The sequence below is a fragment of the Aquarana catesbeiana genome, linkage group LG08 (genome assembly GCF_042186555.1).
Source record: "Aquarana catesbeiana isolate 2022-GZ linkage group LG08, ASM4218655v1, whole genome shotgun sequence".
Classification (NCBI taxonomy): Eukaryota; Metazoa; Chordata; class Amphibia; order Anura; family Ranidae; genus Aquarana; species Aquarana catesbeiana.
Window position 1 is genome coordinate 226398070 of NC_133331.1, and position 22214 is coordinate 226420283.

General features: G+C 42.7%; 1 protein-coding gene across 3 annotated transcripts in view; it reads right to left on the minus strand.

Moving 5' to 3' along the window:
- Positions 1–22214, minus strand: part of OGDHL (oxoglutarate dehydrogenase L) — a 295821-nt gene that overhangs the window by 15962 nt on the left and 257645 nt on the right. For all 3 annotated transcript variants that reach the window (XM_073596906.1, XM_073596903.1, XM_073596904.1), the window contains 4 exons: positions 20003–20181; positions 12337–12408; positions 9382–9507; positions 9226–9298 (listed from right to left, as the gene is read on the minus strand). In XM_073596906.1, the coding sequence (XP_073453007.1) occupies positions 9226–9298; positions 9382–9507; positions 12337–12408; positions 20003–20181 (450 nt within the window). The remainder of the gene's footprint in view (positions 1–9225; positions 9299–9381; positions 9508–12336; positions 12409–20002; positions 20182–22214) is intronic.

Genomic DNA, 22214 nt, shown 5'->3' on the forward strand with positions numbered 1-22214 from the left:
GACTGACTACTGTTACTCACAACGAAAGCTAGTTTTCATGCCAATGAAGCAGCACAATTTATTAATCGACATTACACCACAAATTAAAGTGCATGTAAATCCTAAGGCCTAGTGCACACTGGCATTGAAAGCAGGCATTTGAGGGGTATTTTTAATGCCCCTCAAACGCCTCCGCAAATGATACTATGGACAGCACACAGTTCTGTTCACATTATCAAAACATCAAGCGTTAGCTTCACTTTGCTTTGAAATTGAAGCCCCATGTCGAGTCTGAAAGGAGTTGAAGTACTTCAACTCCTTCCATTCAAGTTTGTGGTAACACATGCTGGAGTGGTTGCCACGTGGTCGTATCGCTGTAGTACATTAGTTAATTTTAGGCATTTGTGGTGCAGTTTTAGCGTGCCAAAAACGCACGTCAACTGCGCTGCAAATGCTCATAGGACATTTGGTGGAGCCTTTTTTTCAATGCTCATTAAATGCTTATCAACTGCACCTATTAACGTGCATTAATGCTATAGGGGCATTTGAAAAGCGTATTTTGAGCAAGTGTGAACAAGCCCTAAATCTATTTTTCAGTATGTTTGGCATTGTATCTCGTTTTATACAGTTTTCTTTTATCATTTTTTTTTGTTAATCTATTGCAAAGTTTCTTACCTGAGATAGTGCCACACTTATACTGTATATGAGTGTTTCTCAACCTTTTCCCAGTCAGGGCGCCCTTGAAACATTTCTTCAGTCTTGAGACACCCGTCAAAGGCTTGGTTTACATTACACTATGTCACGGAACACACGCAAATTGCACACGTTCCTGACATGCAGACAAATGCTCTGCTCTTTAGGGGTGCCATTAATTCTTAATAGTACCCCACGCATTGGCAAATATGGGGTGTTTTTGGTGCAGTGCAATAAAAAAAAAGGGTCGGGGACTTCTTTCCCAGTTACCCTGCATTTCTGCGGATAGGGCAGCCCATTGAAATGAATGAGCTGCCCTACACACAGCATGCAGCCACACATATGTCAACCAAGGGCTTGTTCACATGTGAGGTTGGAGGGTGGTAAAACCCTGTGGTCGAGCTGTTTTTACCGCTCTGAGCTGCTCTCCCTTTAGCTGCTAGCAACTGGGGTTGTACACATGCTGTGGCTGCAGCTAAAAGTATACCCCTAGGTGAATGGGGCTTCACTGCAACCCCCCTGCAACTGTATGCATTGCACATGGTTCCGGTGTGGTGATGCTGCATTTACAGGGTTAAAACAAATGGTGAGGAGGCGACAGACTGCCTCTTTACCGCCTGTCAAATGCGTCTGAAAAAGTGATCTGAGCATGGATTGCTTTTCAGAGGAGTGGCAGTCCTTGCTGCCATTATAAAAAAAGCCCTTAAAAGCAGTTCTGATAGTATAGGAATAGGGTGCAGGGTTAAAAGTAACATACATACACAGGTACAGTATAAAAAAACAAATACACATACAAACACATGTACCACACATAAAAACATGTGCAAACACACGCACAGACACATGTACACACACATGCACACACATACACACAAACACTTACAGACACCGGCACACACACACATACATGTTTACACACACGTACATACATACACATGCATGTACATACACATACACATGTAAACAGCCCTTTAAAAAGTTGTATTACAGCACCTTCCCTCACACAGCCGAGTACTGCATTGTATGGGGAGGCAGAAAGCACAGCACACACTCCCCCTCCCTTTACATTCACTTTGCCCTGTCTGACTGAGCTCCCAGGGCACATCTGACAGCCTTTTTCTACCAGGATCCTGTGGAACCCCTGAGGACCTCTGGGGCACCACTGTTGAGAAAGGCTGCTCTAAATGATGGTACCCTTTAGCTGGCTGATGGTCTGCCTTTCTGATAGATCTGATAAATAACCAACTAAAAGACTGCATGGCAGGTTGACAATGCCGCTGCTTATTGAGAGGCAGTGGTTTTACAACGTCAGTCTGCAGCAAGGGCTATTACTGGCAGGATCTCCAAGTTATGCATTGTAACCTTGGCAAATTATGCTTGTAGCACTAGGGTCCTCAAATCCAGACCAGGACACTACCTGCATGGAACCTTTGTCAGGTTATTATTCAGAACCTCTGCCAGGTTATTATCACCGTCTAACCTGTCCCAGTGAAAACTACTCCCCTCATTTCTTGTCCTGACATGACAGAAACGTTAACATTTCCTGGACAGGGCCCCAACTCAACACAAGAATTTCTTCTTCCCAAGTCTGCCGAAAAACTAAAAAATAAACGTTTAGACTGGGGTTGGTCTTTCACCATCTTGATGCCGCACCATTGTAAAAACATGACAGGTTGGTGGACTCCATTTTCTGGAGTGCCTTTGTAAATGGAGCTGCACAAGAAATGCACTGGTGGCCAGTGTGCCCCTTGAATACCTATGATCAGAAGGATGGAATCTTAGGAAGAAAAAGACGGCAGCAGCAGGTGGGGCGCGGGCTTTAAATTCACACTGATCATCAATAATTATGGGATTGTTTTTTTAAGGTGTGTGTGTTGGATTAAAATGCCACTATCAACCACTGATGGGGGTGTTTTTTTTTTTTAAATGCCATTAACACCAATGATTGTGGGAATTTTATTGCTGCTAATTGGTTTCAGTTGGCACCTTTAAATAGTAAACACAGCATAACGCCAGCATGTTTCTTCATTTAAAAATGAAGGGGGCATAAAATTAGATCAGCTTGGGGTGTCTATTTTCCAAACGGGTGTCATTTGGGGCGTGGCTGGCTCATGCTCCCTCATCACAGGATTTGATTGACAGTAGCAGGAGCCAATGACTGCTGCTCTCACCGAGTCGTGTGAGGAGATGATAGATAGATAGATAGATAGATAGATAGATAGATAGATAGATAGATAGATAGATAGATAGATAGATAGATAGATAGATGGCCTTCAAAAAATACAAGGTTGAGGGATCATCATCAGTATTCAGACGTTATAAAGAATGCAACAAGAAATGTAAGGGTGCAATAAGGACGGCTAAGTTAGAACATGAAAGACACATATTGGAGGAGAGCAAAAAAAATCCCAACAAATTCTTTAAGTATGTAAACAGTAAAAAAGGGAGGACAGACCATATTGGCCCATAAAGAATGAGGAAGGACATCTGGTTACAAAGGATGGGGAGATGGCGAAGGTATTGAATTTATTCTTCTCCTCAGTCTTCACGAGGGAATCGGGGGGCTTCAGTAACCAAAACTGCAGTGTTTATCCTCATGGCACATCACAGGAAGCACCTCCATGGTTAACAGAGGACAGAATTAAAATTAGACTTGGGAAATTTAACATTAATAAATCACTGGGACCAGATGGCTTGCACCCGAGGGTACTTAGGGAACTCAGTCAAGTAATTGCCAGACCATTGTTCCTAATTTTTACTTACAGTCTACTGACTGGAATGGTGCCAGCTGATTGGAGAAAAGCCAATGTAGCACCAATATTTAAAAAGGGCCCAAAATACATCCCTGGGAATTACAGACCAGTTAGCCTAACGTCAATAGTATGTAATCTCCTGGAGGGGATGATAAGAGACTATATACAAGATTTTAGTAATGAGAACGGTATCATTAGCAGTAATCAGCATGGATTTATGAAGAATCATTCCTGCCAAACCAATCTATTAACTTTCTATGAGGAGGTGAGTTGCCATCTAGATAAAGGAAGGCCCATAGACGTGGTGCATCTGGATTTTGCAAAAGCAATTGACACAGTTCCCCATAAACGTTTACTGTAAAAAATAAGGTCCATTGGCATGGACCATAGGATGAGTACATGGATTGAAAACTGGCTACAAGGGCGAGTTCAGAGGGTGGTGATAAATGGGGAGTACTCGGAATGGTCAGGGGTGGGTAGTGGGGTCCCCCAGGGTTCTGTGCTGGGACCAATCCTATTTAATTTGTTCATAAACGACCTGGAGGATGGGGTAAACAGTTCAATCTCCGTATTTGCGGACGATACTAAGCTAAGCAGAGCAATAACTTCTCCGCAGGATGTAGAAACCTTGCAAAAAGATCTGAACAAATTAATGGGGTGGGCAACTACATGGCAAATGAGGTTCAATGTAGAAAAATGTAAAATAATACATTTGGGTGGCAAAAATATGAATGCAATCTATACACTGGGGGGGAAAACCTCTGGGGGAATCTAGGATGAAAAAGGACCTGGGGGCCCTAGTAGATGATAGGCTCAGCAATAGCATGCAATGCCAAGCTGCTGCTAACAAAGCAAACAGAATATTGGCATGCATTAAAAAGGGAATCAACTCCAGAGATAAAACGATAATTCTCCCACTCTACAAGACTCTGGTACCTAGAGTATGCTGTCCAGTTCTGGGCACCAGTCCTCAGGAAGGATGTACTGGAAATGGAGCGAGTACAAAGAAGGGCAACAAAGCTAATAAAGGGTCTGGAGGATATTAGTTATGAGGAAAGGTTGCGAGCACTGAACTTATTCTCTCTGGAGAAGAGACGCTTGAGAGGGGATATGATTTAAATTTACAAATACCATACTGGTGACTCCACAATAAGGATAAAACTTTTTTGCAGAAGGGAGTTTAACAAGACTCGTGGCCACTCATTAAAGTTAGAAGAAAAGAGGTTAAACCGTAAACTACGTAGAGAGTTCTTTACTGTAAGAGTGGCAAGGATGTGGAATTCCCTTCCACAGGCGGTGGTCTCAGCGGGGGCATTAATAGTTTCAAGAAACTATTATATAAGCATCTGAACAACCGCAACATACAGGGATATACAAGGTAATACTGACATATAATCACACACATAGGTTGGACTTGATGGACGTGTGTCTTTTTTCAACCTCGCCTACTATGTAACAATGTAAGATAGACAGTGGATATAAAAAGTCTACACACCCCTGTTAAAATGTCAGGTTTCTGTGATGTAAAAAAATGAGACGAAGATAAATAATTTCAGAACTTTTTCCACCTTTAATGTGACCTATAAACTGTACAACTCAATTCCAAAAACTGAGATCTTTGGGGGGGGGGGGGGGGTAAAAAAAAATAATGTGATTGCAGAAGTGCGCACACCCTTTTATAACTGGGGATGTAGCTGTATTCAGAATTAAGCAATCACATTCAAGCTCATGTTAAATAGGAGTCCATACTACAATCTCCAATATTCTTCATATGTCTGGGCTATGGGGTAGAGTGGCAAGATGGAAACCTTTTCTTACAAAGAAAAACATCCAAGCCTGGCTATATTTTGTAAAAACACATCTGAAGTCTCCCCAAAAGCATGTGGGAAAATGTGTTCTGGTCTGATGAAACCAAGGTTGAACTTTTGGCCATAATTCCAAAAGAAATGTTTGGAGCAAAAACAACACTCCACATCAGCAAACACCATACCCACAGTAAAGCATGGTGGTGGCAGCAACATGCTTTGGGGCTGTTTTTCTTCAGCTGAAACAGGGGCCCTAGTCAAGGTAGAGGGAATTATGAACAGTTCCAATTACCAGTCAATATTGTCACAAAAACTTCAGGCTTCTGCTAGAAAGCAGAACATGAAGAGGAACTTCATCTATCAGCATGACAACGACCCAACGCATACATCCAAATAAACAAAGGAATGGCTTCACCAGAAGATGATTAGTTTTGTAATGGCCCAGCCGGAGTCCAGACCGGAATCCGATTGAAAATCTGTGTAGTGATCTGAAGAGGGCTGTGCACAGGAGATGCCCCCGCAATCTGACTGATTTGGAGTCTTTTTGCAAAGAAGAGTGGGCAAATATTGCCAAGTCAAGTTGTGCCATGCTGATTGACTCATACCCAAAAAGACTGAGTGCTGTAATAAAATCAAATGGTGCTTCAACAAAGGATTTGTTTAAGGGTGTGCACACTTATGCAACCATATTATTTTTTTATTTTTACTTCCCTCCACCTAAAAGATTTCAGTTTGTTGTTCAACTGAGTTGTACAGTTTATAGGTCACATTAAAAGGTGGAAAAAGTTCTGAAATGATTTATCTTTGTCTCAGAAACCTGAAATTTTAACAGAGGTGTGTAGACTTTTTATATCCACTGTATATATACGAGTGAGAGTGCGAGAGGGCTCAGGTAAAAATTTTGGTGGTTCTGGGGGGAGATGAACATAAGAGTTTTTTTTTTTTTTACCTTAACTGCTTCCCAACCAGCTGCCGCAGTTATACTGCGGCAGGTTGGCTCCCCTGGGTAAGCTGTCATAGCTGTATGTCGGCCGCTTTAAGACCACTAGGGGGCTTGCACACCTGCGTCGATGCGTGTGCCCGGCGGTTGCAATGTCTGCCAGGTAACCGCGATCACTCCACACAGAGACAGAACGGAGGTCTGTCAATGTAAATAGACAGATTTCTCTTATGTCAGGGGTGAGGAGACTGATCAGTTGTTCCTAATGCTTAGGAACAACAATTGTCTCTTCCCCCAGGCAGTCCCATCCCCTCACAGTTAACACTCCCTAGGACACACATTTAACCCTTGATCGCCCCCTAGTGTTAACCCCTTCTCTGCCAATGACATTTATACAGTAATCAGTGGCTATTTTTAGCTCTAATCGCTGTATAAATGTCAATAGTCCCAAAAAAGTGTCAAAAGTGTTTTTTACTAGTAAAAAAAAAAATATTAATAATAAAAAGCCATAAATCTATCCCCTATTTTGTAGACGCTATAACTTTTGCGCAAACCAATCAATATACATTTACTGCGATTTTTTTTTACTAAAAATATGTAGAAGAATGCATATCGGCCTAAACTGGGGAAGAAATTCGTTTTTTTTTTTTAATTTGGGTATATTTATTATAGCAAAAAGTAAAAAATATTGTTTTTGTTTTCAAAATTGTTGCTCTTTTGTTGTTATAGCGCAAAAATTTTTTAAAAAAATCGCAGAAGTGTTGAAATACCAGCAAAAAATATTTAAATATATATAGTTCAGTGCTACTCTCTTGAAAAAATATGTGCAAATATCCTCCTCATAATATCAAACAATACACTCCATTGAATATAGTCCTATTACAAACATATGTGTAAGTTCTTGAGCTGTGAACATCCGTTAGTATGAATCACCACCGTGCTCTTCTTTAGATATGGCTCAGTTGTGTACACCTCCACCAGCCAATATATCTGCTCACCTCAACAATGAGTCAGATAGACTCAGAAATAATCGTTTAGGCTTGGTTTCCACTATTGAGGGCCCAAAGTTGCACGATTTACAGTGAGACTTTGCAATGTGATTTTTGATGCAATGTCATGCGACTGGGGAGAACAAGCCGCACCGAAGTCGGAACAAAGTAGTACAAAAAATTTTTTCGGAGTCGCTGCGACTTGAGTTGCACCAATTAGAACGCGGACCATTGGAAAACATGGATCTTGACTCGTCATGCGACTTCACATGTCATGCGACTTCAATCGCCTAATGCCCTGTACACATGGGCAGACTTTTCGGCAACAAAGGTCCGACAGTCTTTCTGAAAGTCCGTTCAGCAGACTTTTGACGGACTTTCTAACGAACGGACCTGCCTACACATGATCACACCAAAGTCTGATGGATTCATACGTGATGACGTACGACTGGACTAAAATAAGGAAGTTGATATTGATAGCCAGTAGCCAATAGCTGCCCTAGCGTCAGTTTTCGTCCATTGGACTAGCATACAGACGAGCGGATTTTTCGACTGGACTCGAGTCCGTCTGACAAATTTGAAACATGTTCCAAATCTAAAGTCCGTCAGATTTTCGACCGAAAAAGTCCGCTGCAGGTCCGATGGAGCCCACACACGGCCGGATTCGGTCCGTCGGACCAGTCTGGTCGAAAAGTCTGCTCGTGTGTACGCGCCATAACTCCACTCTTCTATGGTTTCTCTCGTCCTTAGTGGATCAGCTTTTCAAGATCAGCCCTTTGCTGCTTCACCAGCCTCCCAAGTGATTCCAATAAGTGAGGAATAGATCTCTCCTATTCACAACCCCGCTCCTTAGACTCTCCTCCGCTTGTCAATATCTATAGAAGAGCACAGTGGTGATTCATACTAACGGATGTTCACAGCTCAAGAACTTATACATATGTTTGTAATGCATTAAGGTAAAAACCTTTAGCCTTTACAACCACTTTAAGCATTTTTCATATTATGCCTAGTTTGAACTGCCAAGCATTGTGATTACCTCAAATTGCAACAACTGGATGAGAATATCATAGAACTAAATTACCAGAGAAATAAAACTTTCCATGGTAACCAATCAGATTTCTGCCTTTAAAGTGGTAGCAATCTTACCCCCTCCAATGTTGCTTTTTAAAAAGTCCATTATATTAGGGTATACTAACACATTCTGCACATGCATCTAATTAGTATTAGTAATACTAATCCAGCCCCAATCGCATTTTCCCTACCTTATTCCAGATGTTTTAAAATTTGTGCTTCCCATGATAAGCCATCTAAACTATTGTTTTCCGAGTCCATAGTCCAATATACTTCCACGCTTTCAAATAGTCCTTTCTATAATCTCCCGCATGTGCAATAATTTCTTAGCTAAACCTCATTCTAGTTTCGAGATTACAATAGCAACTGTGTCCCGCCGACCTGTTTGACTCCACAAGACAAGTATAATATAAGGTAAACTAAAGCTATTTCGCCAAATGTATACCTTGTGGAGTAAACAGGTGAGCTAACAGATCTTTGCTGCAGTGTGCCATCCTATCCCCATGTTTACACCCCCTGTGATTTTTAAGGTCACATGGGGCATAGCAAGAAGGTCTGAATATGTAACCTTGCGTTTTGTTTTTTTTGCGCAGTGCTGCAGGGAGCGGATATGACGGACACCGCATACTTCTCAATGGACTGATGGCACAAAGGGTGCTGTGAATCGGGGGAGAGATGCGCATGCGCCAGTGACATTAATACAAAGAACGAGATGGTTTACAGGCCAACAGAGCAGTTAAGGTGGCATCTACATACTGCAATTAGTAGTGTTTTTAATGCACATTAATATGTGCAAAAGTTATGGGGAAGAGTTTACTACCACTTTAGGAGCCAGGACTTAAGACATTTAGAAAAATGAAAAAAAAAAAAAACATGTTCTAATTATACTGCATATACACAAAATATTTTTTTTTTCTTTTCAACTATTCACACATGGCATGCATTTTATTGAAGTAAATGGGTGACTTCAGCACACTAAACACTTCTTTACCAACCTGTTTTCATTTCTTCAAAGCTAGATTTGGCTTCTGGATGCCTCAACAATGATTTGGGTGTAAAAATAATGAGCTGAAATATGATAAGACACACATGCATTAAATTGTAAAAATAGGCAAGCTGGTTATTTTCTATAATCATTGTATAAGGTTTACCGGTTTGCGGAAGGGCAATAATATTTGCCGCCTGAGGACATGAAAGTAATTAGCAGGTGTTGAGCAGTTTACTACGATCCAGTTGCAGTCATACAGTTGGGTAACTTCATAGTCTGGGGTGTACTCCTAAAGATAAAAGATTTGTAATTTAAACGTGTTTCAACATGTCAAATGATCATTGATCTCCACAACAAAACCCCATTAGTACTGAGGGGTCTATTTATAAAAAAAATCACTTTGCAAACGTCTCAACATTTAGCACAACAAATAATACCTATAATGTTTATAATGTGTGTCTAATAGTTTCCTTGTTGCCTTTTGTCAGATGAATGTAACATTCCCCTACCTTCATTCCTAAAAGAAAATAGCTATAACAACATTCGAACCATGAGCGTTAACATTCACAAATATAGAAAACACTATAGGCTAAGAACATCCAACCAGCAGGGCAAATGAGGGAGACATCTGCACTGTGTACAGTACATGGAGAATTTTGTGTGAACGGCCAGATGAATGGGTGTTTGGCCAAGCAAATTCCAACTGCAATGTGGATTTAAAACAGCTTCCTCTTGGTTATTAGGGTGATGGCACCTGCCGGTGTCCTAACAACTAGTGACACATCCCCACCCAGCACAATCAGCTTTCAACCAGGGATTCCTGACTGGCAGGTAAATGTAAAAAACAGCGAAAATGATGTTGAAATTAAGATAAAGTGGTCCCCCCTAAAATCATATTAGCCCCTTGAGGCATGGTTTGGAATTTAATGGGAACCCCAAGAAATAAAAAAGATGACATTGGGTCCCCCCCACATTGCATACCAGACACTTAGAGTCTGTCATGGATTTTAGGAGGGAACCTCAAACATAATAAACAAGGAGAGAGGTCCCCTCCCAAAATCCATACCAGACCCTTATCCATGTATGCAGCCTGGGCAAGCATGCGCCCACTACCCCCACCTAGAGCCATACCAGGCCACATGCCCTCAACACGACAACATGAGGAGGGTTACCTCGCCAGGGGGGCAACCTGGCAAAGCAGCTTTTCCCTATTGTGATAGGTAGCCAGAAAAAAATATTGGTTGTGTACAGGATGGGAGGTATATTTGTCCCAGGTTCATGCAGTATACAAACTATTTTCCTTTTTGTGCTGTGTAGTGAGCTTGCTTGGCTCGAGCAGGTTGAGTACTCTGGGCTCTAAAAAAAGAAACTCCCAGGCTACTTAGAGAAGATGCTCCATCCTGGAACCAGATCTCTGTGTAGGATAGACTGGAGATCAGCAACTTCTCTGTGTGGAGAGACAGTCTGTGAGAATAAGGAATCTGATTAATTCTGTGTCCCAATCAGGGGCCTGGGCAGCGGTAGGCTGTTCCAGACAAGTCGTTAGGTTCCTGTGTTTGTAGTTAAAAGCCCAAGGTGGCAAGGGTTTATTTTCTGATTTGCTTTATTTTTTGCCATTTTGATACCTGCAGTTTGTAAACACAGACTTTGTAAATAAACCACAATTGTGTTTCACCAAGATGCTCCAGTCTTGCTCTGCCTTTTTTACCAAGCTGCGACTCATCCACTAGTCATGCACAACCCACTACTGAGCTAATTCCTCACACTATGTTGAGGAGTACAAGGGCCTCTTCATCACAGTTGGGATTCTGACAGCTGAATATACCAGGCAGGGATGAGTCACTAGTTGTTAGGATGCTGGCGAGTGCTGGCTCCCTAACAGCCTGGAGGAAGCTATCACATTTAGCAGTGACACTTAGGCCCCTTTCACACATGTGGACCCGTTCAGGTCCGCCTGTCAGTTTTTTAGGCAGACCTGAAAGTTCTATGTAGTTCTATGGAGCGACGGCTGTCAGCGGTGAAATGTCCGCTGACATCCGATATGCTCTGCTAAATTCAGACGGATGGAAACCCTATTTGCATCTGTCTGGTGGATCGGATCGGATGAAAACGGACAGGCTTCCAGTTTCATCCGATCCCCCACAGAGGAGAGCGGGGCTCTGACAGGTTTGCCTCTGCATAGTCAGCAGAGTTGGGCCTGTCATCCACCGGCTCAGCGGGGATCAACGGATCGATCCCTGCTGAGCAAGCTGAGTCTGTGAAAACAGACATTAATGTGTGAAAGGGGCCTAATACCACTTATAAATGTTTTGCTAAACACTGCAGCTGGATTTTCCACAAGATTCTCCATAGGTTGTACATAGTGCAGAAGTCTCCCTCATTACCCATGCTGGTTGAATGTTCTTAGCCTATAGTGTTAGTAGTGCTATGTTAGCTCCCATGGTCGAAATTTCCTATAGGTATTCTTTCTTAGGACTGAATATTAGGTAATGTTACATTAACCTGACGCAAGGCAACAACTATTTATACATATTACAAACATTAAGGGTATTATTTGCTACGCTTGCATGGATGTTGAGACATTTGCAAAGCAATTTATTTATGAATAGACCCCTGAATGTTAGAGGAGAGTTTCTAATAAAAACAAAAGGGAAATCATCTAGAAGGTGTCATAGGCAATACTTCCGCTTCCTCTTTTTTTCTCAGTTTGTACACTTCATTTGACTAAATATGGACTAAAATTTCTACAACAGGCTTTAGCTTGTTATAAGTGTCAAATTTTTTACACATCACTTCCTAAAAATAAATTATTTGGCTATGGAAAAACATGCCTCGATACTTTAAAGACACAATGGAGCTCCATTTACCAGACATATATACTCCTCTATGCAATATGTTTGCATTGCATAAAGGCATGTATCTCTGTCTCCATATAACTTATCTGGGCAAAAATGAAAACCTTTATTTTATTAAAGAAGAGGAAGTAGAGCAGGGAAATAGGAAACATACAGATTGTTCCCCAGTCCACATAAAATAAAGTTTCTGCATTTTTGAACATTTACAATTAGAGTATGAGATCAAGATAAAGCAAGCCATAGTGCTCGATAAATTAACTTACAGGATAAGCATCACAGTCATCATTGCTCATCTGGAGGAACCTTTCAGGTCTGGCTGAAGAATGCTCAGGTCCCTGGTAAAAATATTAAGCAGAGGAGTTTAGGAAAGCTTGCCTCTCAATTACATTACTGATGGCAGAAGACAGAAGCAGCAGTAAAGGCTTTTAAGAAGCATGTTTATGGTGCAGTCGGAAATGTACCACCAAAAAATATGAACCTAAATTGAAAAGATTTGTCAAGTCTACTAAAAAAAACGTTTTCCAAATTTCCTTAATTAAACAAAGGGGACAGCACAGTGGCACTTCTGCCTTGCCCTGGGGACCTTGAGTTCCAGTCAAAACAATAACTGCATGGAATTGTACATTCTCTTTGTGCTTGCATAGGTTTCCTCTGGGTACTCTGGTTTCCTTACACACTCCAAAACATGCTAGTATTTTATTTGGCTCCTATCTCAAATTGGCCCTAGTATTAAATTGAACTTTGTCTGCCCAAGATGGCTGCCTAACCATTTGCCCCATCAAAAGAAAAAGTGATTTGAGTCCTCAGGGAGTAAATTGCTGTATAAATAATAATAATCAAGGCTTTTTTTTCAGGGCTGAGGGTGGGGCAGCTACCCTGGGTGCCATCTTTTCACGTCGGAGGGAGATGCATTATTAGCGGCTCCGGGAGGGGTGAGGTGTCTTTGATGTGCTAGACAAGCACCCTCATAGTACCTGCAGACATCTGTCAGCACAGATACGAACCCGAACATTATACAGCAACTGACTGTTAGCTGTAGTGAACAATGCCAGCAGTAACAGAGGAGGTCTTTCAGTACTCATTTCCTCTGCTGGGCTCTGACAGTTGACATTATCTAACGCAGATCCCAGCAGAGGAATCAAGTTGTGAAAGACCTCCTCTGACTACCAGATCTGTTTGCAGCCATGAGCGGCAAAGTTACAGCAGTGGTGAGCTGCTGCATTATCATGTGAGATTGACAAACTGCCAGGATACAGAGAGTGTACTCTAATGCCCCGTACACACGGTCGGACTTTGTTCGGACATTCCGACAACAAAATCCTAGGATTTTTTCCGACGGATGTTGGCTCAAACTTGTTTTGCCTACACACGGTCGCACAAAGTTGTTGGAATTTCCGATCGACAACCACGCGGTCACGTACACCACGTACGACGAGACTAGAAAAGGCCGGTTCAGAACCAAGCGCGGTACCCTTTGGGCTCCTTTTGCTAATCTCGTGTTAGTAAAAGTTTGGTGAGAGACGATTCGCGCTTTTTCAGACTCGTGGCTTTCAGATCGTTTTCTGCCGTTCAGTTTGTGCTTGTGGGTTTGTATCTGCTCTTCAGTGCGTGCAGTCAGTTCGTATCAGAGTTTTCTGTGTGATCTTGCCTGCTCAATGCTGTTTTTCAGGTCGCTCTTCACAGGCCTTGCTGTTCTTCAGTGCGTTCTGTTACTTCGTTCTGAGCAGCCGACCGTTTTCTAGCCATGTTTCGTATACGTACTCCTCATACAGTTCGTGCTGTGCGGGGGCTTGGTGTTGTTGTCCTGACCTTGACACAAGTCCAGTCCATGAACAGGGTGGGGGGGAGTTCATGGACAAAGAATTGGTTGCTTCAGCATGACCAGTTCTCTCATATGCCTTTGCTCCGTGAGAATAATCCTGATGATTTCAGGAACTTTCTCAGGATGACGGACCCCGTATTTCACCGTCTGTTGGCTTCGCTGACCCCTTATATCAGCAGGCAGGATACCTGCATGAGGCAAGCCATCACTCTGGAGCAGAGGTTGGTCGCTACCCTGCGGTATTTGGCGACAGGGAGAAGCCTGCAGGACCTCAAGTTCTCGACAGGCATCTCCCCCCAGGCTCTTCTTTGTGGACATTTACTGCTTGTGTTTGTTTTAGCTGACCCTGACAGAAATGTGTGGAGTGCAGAAAATGTCGTGATTGTGTAACCTTATACAAAGCACTGTTGGCTGTTATTTACTAAATGCAAAGACACTTTTCACTACAAGTGCACTTGCAACTGCACTGAAACTGCACTTGTAGTGCAAAGTGGATTTGCCCTTAGGAAATAACCCCCATTTTCTCATAAAACAACAATTACATCACCCCAAAAGTGTTGTAGTGTTGAGACAATAATCCACACATTCTTGATGAGCAATCTTTTTAATACCTGCACAATCACATGTGCATTTACCAAAGGTTTTTCTGACAAACCAACATGTTTGTTGTATAACAATTTTTGTGGTGTCATTATCCAAAATCAAAACGTCCATTTTATAGAAAACAGGCATGTGTAAAACCCACAAGAAAGACACAAATCTTGATCTTACAAAGTTCACATTTGGTAGAACTGGAAGGCAATATCAGACATGAGTATTTAGGAACTGTGTTTGATATTGCGTTCAGATGGGGGGAAATCACACCTGGAAAAGCCAAATTTGGAAGATGCACACAAATTTCACAATGTCAGCATGTGCGACCTGCCATCACGGGGGATCAAGGGACGTGTTTTGGGGGAGAAAGCCCTTCCTCAACGCGACTTTATAATTGAGGAAGGGGTTGCACCCCCAAAACGCGTCCATTGATCTCCCGTGATGGCAGATAGCACATGTTGACACATTGTGTGCATCCTCCAAATTTGGCTTTGGGAAAAATCACAAAAACATTTCACACATTGTAGCAGACAAAAGAAGAAAGTGATTTGGAGGGGCTTTAAACTCGCCCCAAAACATCAATGATATTTTTATATTTTGGAATAACATCATTGATGTTTTGCTTGATGTTTTCCAATTGTAAATTACACCCCATGATCTCCCCGATCACGATCTGGGCACTTTCTGATGTGAAAGGATCTTCATCCACAACCTCACGATCACCTAAAAAGAGAGGAAACCCAAAATAAATTAGGTCGAAAAAAAATGCCGCCATCCATCTCTTATTGGAGCCTGTGGTCGCAGACACTCACCTGTTGTGGTGACTACTTCCACCACGTCTTCTTCCTCCTGCTCATCTTGTGTTGGGTGGATTTCCCCTTCTTCCAGAGGGGGGGGGGCTCTGGTCTCCTCGGATGAGGGGTGTCCTCCGAGTCTTTTCTCCCCTATGTAAAACAAAAATGGTATAATTAGCACACAGATATTTGATGGCAGAACTAGAAAGATGAAACATTGCTTGGAAGTGGGGTAGAATGATCTATTTTAGCAGAGTTCCAAGATGTAGCTTTTTTAGTGTCCTTTGTCAAGCTGCAATACTTTACCTGTTTGGTACAAGCTTCACAGATGTAGCCCCCCCTATAGTATACACTGGAGCACCTGTGTGGCCCCCCTAATAAAAAGGGTGTTCTGGGGTCCCACACTAGTGCTCCAGTGTCCAGATGTGAAAACAGCTGCTCAGTGTCCTCTCCTTACACAGAATCTAGTTTGCATTTCATTCTAGTAACCAAGCCATCTACACAACCCAATTCTTTGAAGACAAGTATAGGGCCTCAAAATGGTGGCCAAATGCATATGGCCTAAACAATGGTATTTTATAGACCGAAAGAAAAATGTGTGATCCGAACGAATAATGTGCCCATGAACATGAAAGTTGCCATTTTAAACTGTACAACAGTTCCTAAAAGCACATGGAGCAGCACGAACATAATAAACACAAGAACAATAGGAACACAGCACAACTACTTACTTTTTTGCAGCACTCTCCGGATCTTTCTGTACTGCTCACGTTCTCGTAATTTCAGGTCCGACCACCGCTTCCTGAGCGGATCTTTCGATCGTCGTACCCTGAATTTCCGGTGCAGACTCCTGACCACTTTCGCCATGATCTTGGCCTTTCGGACATTGTGGTTGGGGTAAGGCCCATACTTTCCATCATAGTCGGCCTTCTTTAGGATGTCCACCATTTCCAACATCTCCCCAAAGGACATATTTGAGTCCTTTAATCTCCTTCTGGATTGGGACGTTTCAGGCTCCGGCCTTTCCTCCTCCTCCTCCTCGTTGCTCCAATTATCAGGATCCTGCTGTCTCTCCGCCATGTGCTCTTCCTCCACTGCGCCGAACGAAAAGGGGCGGGGAATAGAATAGAAAGAACGTCAGGGGCGGGCGGAGTTATACGCATGCGCAGTGTGTATAAATCGTAACGCGCGCGTCTTACGTACGATCTGTGAGCGGAGGAAGGAGCATCGGAGACGCCGATCGTGCTAACGAAGGTAGGATCTAAACTTGGGCCTATACTGCTTCGAAATGGAAGCCTATATTGTAACAAGATTAGGGGAGTTTGGCCTGACATTAGGGTTTGTCTTGTGTTGTGTCTTGCAGAGAAAATGGATGGGTTCAACGACCACAATTTCCTGCCCCTGTTCATAGACAAGTACAGGGAGCTGCCCTGTCTGTGGCAGGTGAGACACCCCCACTATAATCACAAACAGAAGAGGCAGGCAGCGCTGGAGAAACTGCTGGAGTTGGTGAAGCCGGTGGTCCCCACAGCAACCATCCCTTATTTAAAAGCCAAAATTGGTGGCCTGAGGAGCACTTATCTTAGGGAGCGCAAGAAGGTCACAGATTCCCAGAGATCCGGAGCTGCAGCAGATGACATTTATGTCCCCAGGCTGTGGTACTACGAGAGACTGCGATTTCTGTCAGACCACACTGAAGTCAGGGAATCCCTCTCTACTCTTCCTTCCACTCTTCCTTCCATCCCAGCTGAGGCTTCCGATGTCCAACCTGGGCCTTCCAGCCAGGAAGAAGTGGAGGAGCCCAGCTGGAGTCAGGTATAGCATTCTTCTACAGATTTCTGGGCAATAAATGAATGATGTTTACTAGATGTTATTATTGATCATTAATTGCTGATTAAAAAAAGTGTTTTACATATCAATAGACAATAGTGGGCACCAAAAATTGGGACAAGAATGCAAAATGCTGGGCTCAGAAGGATAGTCTGTTATATTTGTTAACATTGAATTTGCAGCAGTCTGGAGGTGAAAATTGTGTGTGATTGATGTAAAAAAAACTAAAACTATGTCCCTTTTTCATACACAGGAAGACCTCAGCCAGGAGGAGGCTGTGGAATGTGGCAGTCAGGAGGAGGCGGGGATTATTAGTGTCAGCCAGGAGGAGGCGGGGATTAGTGGCAGCCAGGAGGAGGCGGGGCTAAGTGTCAGCCAAGAGAAGCCTGGGACCAGTCACAGCCTGACTGAGTCTCAGGTTCCTCCCCTCCGCCTGCCACATAAACGAGCCAGGAAGGCCACTCCCAGTCCTGTGCAGGATTCAGCATACAGGCTGATCCAGGAGGCTTCTGCGTCCCTCAGAGCCTTCCCCAGTCCTGAAGAGGCCTTTGCCTGCATGGCTGCCACCAAATTGCTGGGCATGCAGGAGGGCCAACGCAAGATCTCTGAGGACCTGATTTATAAAGTCCTACGTAAGGGGGAGAGTGGGGAACTGACACACAAGACGGATGTCATTGAGATCCTCCTCCTCCTCCTGCTGCCACAACTCCACCACCACAGCCAAAGGCTGGAAGGAAGCGTGGAAGGAAGACCAAAGATTGATGACCCTGGGTTCAGTCTGGTCTGACAAAAGCTGCAGTCTCTCGTATGACCACAGCCTGGAGACACAGATGTCATCTGCTGCTTTCCGGATCTCTGGGACTTCTGGACCAGACTGCCCTCCCCTAGATAAGGACTCCTCAGGCCACCAATTTTGCTTTTAAATAATTGATGGCTGCCCTGGGGGTCCAAGGCTTCACCCACTTCTGCAGTTTCTCCAGCGTTGCCTCCCTCTTTGTTTAGTTGTGAGCCCTTAATAAAAATTTTTAGGTAAATTCTACTCTCCTGTGTGTGTTTTCATCCAAAAAGGACAGTTTGTTGGTGACAATTCAGGTACATTTCTAAAGTACAATGTTAAATTAACAAGGGACAACAACACCAAACAATCTCCTACAGATTAAATAGAACAACATATCAATGGTGTTGTGGGAACTTGTCACAAAAAACATACAAACATTTTCGGGAGTACAAATCAAAATCACCAAAAAAAAAAATTAAAAAAGAGAAACACAAAAAAAGATTCTACATTAAAGTAACAAAAAAAAAAAAATTATGTTGTCAGATGTGAGAAATCAAAATATATTGAGGGAATCCCGATAAATAGTAACGAAAGAAGTTTGTGAGAAGTGTGTGTGAATATGAGCATCAAAACGACTTAATTCTTGTCACATTATAAAGAAGAAGAGAGTGCGCTGTATTAAACCATTTTGAACATTGCAGCGTGACGAAAGTGCTGTATCCATTGCGAACGCTAAGTTTACCAGAACGAGCTGTCCCGTGTCGGAATTTCTTCTGAGCATGCGTGGCACTTTGTGCGTCGGAACAGGCCACACACGGTCGGAATTGACGCGATCGGATTTTGTTGTCGGAAAATTTTATCTCCTGCTGTCCAACTTTGTATGTCGGAAAATCCGATGGAAAATGTCCGATGGAGCCCACACACGGTCGGAATTTCCGACAACACGCTCCGATCGGACAATGTCCATTGGAAAATCCTACCTTGTGTACGGGGCATAACTCTGAACAGACAGGTAAGCTACTAAGATGCTGAATAGAGTAGTGGCATCATGTCACAAGTCTCAGCAGCATAGGTTAGCTACTGAGGGATAATGCAAAGTAAATGGATCTTTTCCATGTGATACCACAGCGCAGACTGGTGCTTCCTATTGTGACCCCTGTTCCTGGACATGTGACAGGGGTCTCTGCACCCACGACCAACCCTCAGCATGCTCCCCGCTCTCTCAGTTTAGTTAATTTTACAATTAAATCAAAGCAGATCTGAACTATATGTGGATGTGTTTTTGGCATTTACTTTGGTTTTTCATGATTGTGTACTGTGGCAGTAAAACTGGTAGTTTTGGCTACTGTGTTTCTGCCACAAAAACAAAGAGGTGACATTTGCTGAATGAGAAAAAAAATTCCCAGATGTGCTCCTTCAGAAGGCAACATCATCCTATGAAACAAAACACATAGTCCAGACATAAAATGTATACGTATCATGACCACACACCATGCCACTCATTTGTAGAGCAAGATTCTAGAACAGCAGAACCAGTTCTAAAGCCAGTTGCTTGAGAAGCCTTTCTAACCGCACTAACCCTAGCATGTTTCTACCACATCAACATTTAAAAGGCATATTCTGTGAGCTATGCAGATAGAATGAAGGTATACACAGGGCCAGATTGGCAACAATACAGTTAACGTTGCTTCACGCAAGCAGCTCATAGCAGATAAAAAGAAAACTGGCTGTGTGGGAACTGGGGAAACCATAAATAATGGAGGAAGTGCTGGGCTGGTATTAGCATTTACATGCCGCATATGAATGTTGAAATGTGGTATATCTGTAACATGTCTGAAAATAAAATCATGTTTTTAGCATAACAATACCTGGCGTACAAACAATGCTCACTATTGATTATACAAACCTAAATGTGGTAGGCAATCACCTGCATTAAGGTGGGTAACCACCTCATAGGAAGGCAGAAAAATATGCAAGCCTTGATAAACAGTAAGTTTAAACAGATTAGGTATTCATGAGTTTACACTCCAGGGAAGCAGGACACATTCGTTTACCTTGCCTCTTTAAATCAGTCAGTCAGTATGATTAACAGATGTGTTAGCAGCACTCACCATTCCTTCCATGCCATGTGGTAAAAGCAAAACGATTCCATTGTGCCGTACCCACTTTGCTTGTCCTGAGCTGATAAACTGGTCAATTATGCATTGTGCTGTATTGTGAAAATCACCAAACTGCGCTTCCCACAAAACCAAGGCATTGGGACTTGCCATGGCAAAACCAAGCTCGAAGCCTGAAAGAAACAGAAACCAAGTAATGACACATTTATTCTCTGGAATAATTCTTCATAGCTGTGAAACAGTGGGATGTGAGATTAACTAGGAAAAAAATTTTTCAATGCTATCAATAAGACATTAAATGGTCAGTTCACATAAAGTTTAAAAATAAAGTTTAGATTTCATAGATGTAGCCTTACAGAGATAAAAAAGAAAACCACAATGTTTGAACTTATCACCAGGGTCAGCTGGCCAGTTATATGAGTGTGATACACCTTGTTGAAGCTGTCACCTTCAGGTCACACAGAAGTTTTGGGTTCAAGTCATTGACCTAAGGGAGTGTTGATGTTAGACCTGTATCCATTATAGGTAAAGTTTACCTCTGGCCTCATCACTTATAACTGAAATGTACCTGGCATATGGCCTATTTGGCAGCTCTTTGAAAGACTCTAAACACTTCAAATAATGCCGTGACAATTGTTAATGGTCAGAACCGTCTACATTGCTATCTGGGAGCATGAATGCAGAATACATTTGAACAATCAAGAAAATGCTGGACGGCCACTCTCTGATGCAACACCTTTATTGTGCAGAATCAATAAAATCCAAACTGTCAATCCATATGTCACATAGGTACAGGAACTAAACAGCTGACATGTTTCACACCATTAGAAGGTGCACAGTAAAGGTGTTGTATCAGAGAGCGGCCGTTCAGCATTTTCTTAATTGTTCATCATGTCTTGCAGAGCCAGCACCTGTATGCCTTAGAGTGGGGTAGGTTGATATGGGATCGCATGCCTGGAGCGGTGTAAATTTGTTTTTCAGAATACATTTGGGTATAGAATAGAGGCTGGAATTAATTAGTTTGGGGTCTTTTTTGGATCTGCTCTAGAATTTGATGAGCTGCTGAAACGCTACCACGCTGGGCATAGTAAAGATGGATGGGCTATGACGACAGAATAGATGAGATACACAGCTTAAAATGTACAATGCTACAAACCTGTAAGCAGCATGAAAGCTATATCTATATTATAAGGAATATAGGTGAGACTTGGTCTTATTCAAAAGTTAAGCAATATTCTTAAAGGGGTTGTAAAGTCAGAAGGTTTTTTTTTTTTTTTTTTCTTAATACATTCTATGGATTAAGATAAAAAGCCTTCTGTCTGCAGCAGCTCCCCTTAGCCCCCCTAACACCCGAGGTCCCTCTCTGTCCAGCGATGTCCACGAGTCCCTCGGCAGTCCGAGATTCTCCTTCCTGATTGGCCGAAACACAGCAGTGGGGCCATTGTCTCCTGCTGCTGTCAAAGTCAGCTAGCCAATCACTGGAGAGAGGGGGCGGGCCTGGTACGGGGCTCCATGTCTGAATGGACACAGGAAGCTGTGACACAGCTCAGGTGCCCCCATAGCAAGCTGCTTGCTGTGGGGGCACTGAACAGGAGAAAGGGACCAGGATCACAGAAGAGGGACCCGAGAAGAGGAGGATCTGGGCTGCAACAGAGCAGGTAAGTATAACACGTTTGTTATTTTTATGGGAAAAAAAACCAAGCCTTTACAATCACTTTAAGTTACACAGTTAATCAGAATGAAATAAAGCACAAGCCCATTTAGCTTAACTAATAGAAAACAAACAGAAAACCTCCATTTACACAATCCTATACCCACAGCTGATCCACAGGAATTAAAAAAACAAACAAAAATTGAAGCATAAGTGAGTTTGTATTCTGTCCATACTAGGCAATGTGACAAGATTGTGCACAGCAGGCCATACCTACAACCAAACTCTGCATTTTTGGGAATCCAGCACAAGGATAGTAAGAAAACCTGTTACTTTTCCTATTATGAAAAATTACAGGTTAAAACATAGTTAGTCAGGTTGAATAAAGACCATCTAGTTCAACCAATCAAAAAAAAAAAAAAATTATACAATCCCATATACACAATTCTTCACCGACAGTTGATCCAGAGGAAGGCGAAAAACCCCAGAAAAGCATGATCCAATTTGCTACAGCAGGGGAAAAAATTCCCTCCTGATCCTCCCCGAGAGGCAATC